At 38.7% G+C, this 5,498-nt stretch overlaps 1 protein-coding gene across 1 annotated transcript; it reads right to left on the reverse strand.

The window, feature by feature from the left end:
• Positions 1 to 3,997: 3,997 nt before the first annotated feature.
• Positions 3,998 to 4,987, reverse strand: LOC310938777 (C-reactive protein-like; the record flags this gene model as incomplete). Its single annotated transcript, XM_083903367.1, has 2 exons — positions 3,998 to 4,608; positions 4,984 to 4,987. 2 exons carry the CDS (start codon positions 4,985 to 4,987, stop codon positions 3,998 to 4,000), a joined length of 615 nt encoding a protein of 204 aa, XP_083759493.1.
• Positions 4,988 to 5,498: the final 511 nt, after the last annotated feature.

A 5,498-nucleotide genomic window follows, 5' to 3' on the forward strand; every position in this document is an offset into this window, starting at 1 on the left:
CTTCATATGTTCACTGACAGCATGCAGGCTATCAGGTTGGCATTATGATTGTTCATAATATGATTTTTCATAGTGACTGAAAGTGCTAAAGTCGACTAAACAATAAATAAATGTATATGGCATCAATAGAACACCTTATAAATAGGCCACACTTATTCTGTCAATTTGTCTCCATTTTAAGATAATGAATAAATTTTTGATCTAGGCCATGGTTAAATGTAACACCGCACACAGTCCTGGACCTCTCTACATGTGGATGAGGAGTACACCCCTGTACCTGTAATTGTGCAGCCCACAAGAAAACAGAGGACACTGAAAGAAGAACAGCACCACTTTGCTATAAAGGTAAGCTGTTACATAAGTTATATCGACTATCTATTTGTCTTCATTTCCTCAATAATGATAAGAGTTTGTTTCACATTTTTATGATGATTTATGATTTTCTGATTTGTTAGAATTACCACATAACTGCTTAAGAAGGTAAAAATGTTCAGTGTAGTCTTTTTTTTCACATTTATGTTATGAAACAATAAGCTGTGCTTGCTTATCACATATTTCAAACACAAAAATCCTGATCTTGTCAAAACATAATTCTGTAGTTTGTTATGTGTACTGGTCTGCAGAGAAAACACACGGCACAACATTTATTTATTTATTTTTTAATTTCATTTTCGTTTAGGATTTTCATTGATCTATTTTAGCATTGCAAATGAAGCAATAGTATGAAAGTTTCAGTTTGTTTGCTGCCTGGAGGTAGCACACTGGACACTGCTCTCACAGTGACACATGGTAAAGGTCAGGTCTCACACTATTTGCGTGAAAAGTCTGCACTGGAAAGGTTATGGTCCATTAAAGATTGCTCATGCTTGTGCAAATGTATGTGCAGGACATATAAACAGAATGTGCTTGACCTGGTGCATTTTATGTTTTACAAACATAGAACTGTGTCAGGTAATAAAAGTATCCTGTGAGTGGCCATTCCAGTGCCTTTTCCGTGATTCAGACTGACTCTAATGGGAATGCCTGGTGAATTTTTAATACAGCCCAGAGGGCCAGGACAATGACCATGCTCAAAGATTACAGGCACTTGTAGCCGGAGAGAGAAAGAAGGGTAGCTGTTAGAAGTAGCCTGACATTTAGGTCATAACTTCACCCTCCAAAGGATCTACCATTCTATCTCTCATATTTTGTATTAAGTATAGATTCAGAATTGTTAATGTTAAGAGTTGTCATTTTAAACAACAGTAACTTTCTCCGGATTATTCTTGTTGTCTTCATAGACAAAAACAATCTGAATAATGCTAAAGATCTTAATTAACTGGGCTGAAATTTCTGCAAGAATGTTTCCATCTGTTCAGTGCACACATGTCACAGCTCAGTCAGATAGCTTGTAGCACAATCTCTCATATGCAAATATGTTTTGCCTGAAATTCTATTTGGAGTTGCTTCAAGGAATCCTTCTGTCTCCCCTCACTGATTCACACAATTCACACAGGGCTCCCTTTTGCCGTCTCCTCTCGCATGGAAAATGTTTTCACCAGCTACACACGCAGTCAGTGGCACAGCTTTACCCCAGACAACTGAAACCACCATGGGCCAATATGCAGATCTCACAGGCCCACTAGCAGTCCTGTCTACAAGCAGGGCTACAAGCTCGGAGTTTGCCCAGTTTGATAAAACATGCAATACTAGGCCGTAAATGGAATAATAATCCACTTTGTTAAGTGGCTACTTGACAAACAGTGGAATGGGTAGTCCTAGAAAACATAAAAACGCATCAACAGTCATGAAATAAGAGGATTTTAAGAGTTTGGCAAAAATAAATACCTAAATGACAGAAACACGTATTAATATACAGTACTGTGCAACTGTGTTTTGTTGTTTATTGTTTTAGCAATGCTATAAAGACAATTGATGATAATTATTTATATTTCACTGGAACACATCCAGAAAATATCTGTGCAGTTTTTTTTTGTTTTTACATGTTTTTATTCAGAGAAAAAGAAAAAAAATCCTCTACAGGTGTGAAGTATTTAGCGTGATCTACCCTTACACTTGAACAATAACACAGCTCTGTTGATACTGGAGTTGAACCTTAATTAATGTTACTGGACAATCCTGTGTTTGTCCTACTATGTATGTTGCATGAGTTAAACTCATTGACAGCTCGCTAATATATAAGACCAGCTTTAAGTCGCATCATTTCATTCCAAATTCCAGTGATCACAGAATTTGACAACAGAGCTGGTGGTGCCTGAAACTTTTGCACAGTACTGTATGTATATATGTGTGTGTGTGAGTGTGTGTGTGTGTGTGTGTGTGTGTGCGTGCGTGCGTGCGTGCGTGCGTGCGTGCGTGCGTGCGTGCGTGCGTGCGTGCGTGTGTGTGTGTCTGTATATATAATTCTCCATCTGTATGTCTGAATGAAGTCTTAGAACCATGTGCAAAAGGAAGCAAACAGACTGTGAGTGTGTGTCTGTCTGAGAAACCAGGCCTGGGCAGATGGTCCACAAAGGTGTTACCACACAGTGAGTGGGCACTGCGATTGATGCGCTGCTACATCCAAGAGAGTGGAACATTTGGCTGCTGGACCGCAGTCAGAACTCATTGGTCATGCCCTCTCCTTATTTATGAGAAGAAGCCAAAGGGTGATTTGGTTAGAATAGACACACACACAGCACTTTCCCGCCCTCGAGGGTGTTTGTATGAGCTGTATACCGGAATGTTCCTCCCTTGTCTTTCCACGAAGGTCAAACACAGGAAGCATGCTGGAACTTAGAATCACTGTGGTACTCTTGGACAGAAAAGAAGTGACCTTGGGCTCATTCTGAAACTTGCATAAAAATTAAATCTAAAACCTGAACTTAAAACATTCATTTAATTATGTTGCTTTACCTTAGTTATTTTTACAACAGAAGAACATTTCAATGCTATAGGGGGAAACACTCATAAGACAGCTTAAAGTATTAAAGTAATTTGATTTTCTAGAAAAAATTATTGACGGAGGTGTGAAAGAATAATGTTTTGAAATGTTTTTAATTTATAAAACAATTAAGTGAATCTCTACACACTCCCTTGTTAGAAATGTAAAGAGTTGCTTGACGTGTATCAAAACATTTTTGATGCACAAAATCATTGTTTGCATCAAAGATTATGAAAAGAAAGTTGCCAGAGTTCAAAGACAGAATGTTTTCTTTTAATTGCAAACATAATTAGTTATGCACATGACCAAGATTTTATATCTGCCCTAAAACGTTCTTACATCAGACAATTTATGAGGGCACAGTAACCAGAGGCATCTTCATGGTTGCTCTTAGTGGTTAAATTGTACGTGCCCCAGTTCCCACCTTAATATTTTATTCTCTTTTATCATCAATATTACTAGACAAAAATATTGGCAAAATACTGGCATGATGGCAGACCTCTGAAATATGTTTGTTTAGTTAAAATGTTTCACATTTAACAAACTTTTATACAATCATCTTTAACTGATAATCATATGTAGTAAATGTATCTGCAGTAAAGCCTTGTATTGCAAAATGTGTTTCAAATTCCTTCTTAAATGTAAGAGTCGTTGCATTAAGTACAAACTGTTTGACTAGCTTGTTGTGAAGTAGCCTGCCCTCCTGTGGACACATCTGGCACATTGTATGATATTATTTTTACCAGCATCCTCAACCAACATCAGACAACAAAGCTTGGAGAAACAAAGAAGATTAGCATAAATTGGATAAATCACAATGTTACCATGCATCAAAATATTAGAGTGATGAATTAAGGTGTAAAAACTCTTGCACATGTATTGGGATATAGTCTACTATACTGTAGGTAATTAAATCTCTCAACACCCCTTTTTTTGTTGGTCTTGTATGTTTAGTTTGTAAGTACACTAACATCATCAAACACTCAATATGAGAAAACCAATCACACACATCTGTGTTATTCCAAAACATATCTCCGAAGACCCGTTCCTCTCTACTGGAAGCTCCACACTGAGTCAGTCATCATCCACCACTATCACATTCCCATGCAGCTCATACTCAATAGTGGCCCAGTCAAATATGTTTCCTTTGGGCACCTGGTGCCCATTGTTCCAGGCATCGATTACACTCTTTGACAGCACAAAGTCCCACATATTCAAGTCAGTCATCTCCCCTACAAAGCTCTGAATGGCCTCTAGATCCCCCAGGTGCTTGTCTGGGTCCTGCCCCAAGAGGATGGTACCTTTTGGACGGATGGTGTGCCCAGGTTTGTAGACCTGGTAAGTACTTCGCTTCCCTTCTACCCAGAAAGCAGATAGGCCGGTGCGAGACTCCCAGGTCAGGCAGAGGCTGGTGCGGAAGGTGGTGAGTTGAGGCAGGTGAAAGAAAACACCATCACCACTCATGTAAAAGGATATGCGCCCGTCCTTCTCTCGCCACACGTTGAGTTCATCATAGTCAGCTGTACGATAGGCAAACAGGATGATCTGCCGCTCCTCTGGCAGCTCAGTGGCTATGCGCATGCAAAGTGTGAAGGCTCGCAGCTCCATCTCCTTCTGTGGGAGCAGGGCCACGAAGCTGAAGTCCGTCTCATATGGGAACACCAGAACTTTGTTACTCAGACCCACTGTATGAACATTAGGAAGATACAAACAGCAAGACACCAGAACTTTAGCAATGTTAATATATTTAAAATTGTTACTATATTTTTTTTAAATAATGTGCACAAACCAAATACATTTTTCTTTCTCAATTTTGACAATTTGTTTCTGAAACCCTACCTTGTATTGAGAGGGAGAGACGCACAGACAATCCAAAGACAGTAAGCAAAACAACCGCAGAGTTCTGCAAATAAATAATAAATAAATATCTCCAAGATAACTCTAAATACTGAATATTCATGATCTCAACATAATACTGAATATTGAGTGGATCAAGGAAATATTTCTTCTTACCATTTTGTTGTGATGATGTTGTTTACTCAGTCCTGTGATCTAATGACCCATGCCTAATCCTCTTCCCTCCTAGCACAGAACATGATGTCAGCTCTGCAACAGATACTTTAACAATAGGCCTGGTGTGTGAGGGCTGACTGACATTGTCCTGTGGGTGGGATTAATCCAGTTAGAGCAAATGAGTGCAGTTTAGAGACATTCAGAGTAAACATATGATTTAATCATTGACAGAGATGTCTTTACTTTTTGTAATGAACACTCTGTCCAAATATATGTTGCTGAGATAAGTAAGAGCACACGAATATGATGGAAAAATATGACACTTAATTTGTCTTCTCTCAACCTAATACGCACAAAACACAGCGATTCAGCAACTCATCCAAACATTGAAATCACTGCAAAAGCACATACAGAGAGTACAGAAGTTGTAATAGATGTACTTTATTTCTGCGGTTTTTATCATCGACAGCTTTTATCAGCTCACACAAGCAGAAATCCAGAAATATGCTCCTCTTGTCGAACAGAAAAACAGGAATGCAACCAAATATAGAAATCACTTTCA

This window comes from Microchirus variegatus, assembly GCF_963457635.1.
Source record: "Microchirus variegatus genome assembly, chromosome: 17".
Lineage (NCBI taxonomy): Eukaryota > Metazoa > Chordata > Actinopteri > Pleuronectiformes > Soleidae > Microchirus > Microchirus variegatus.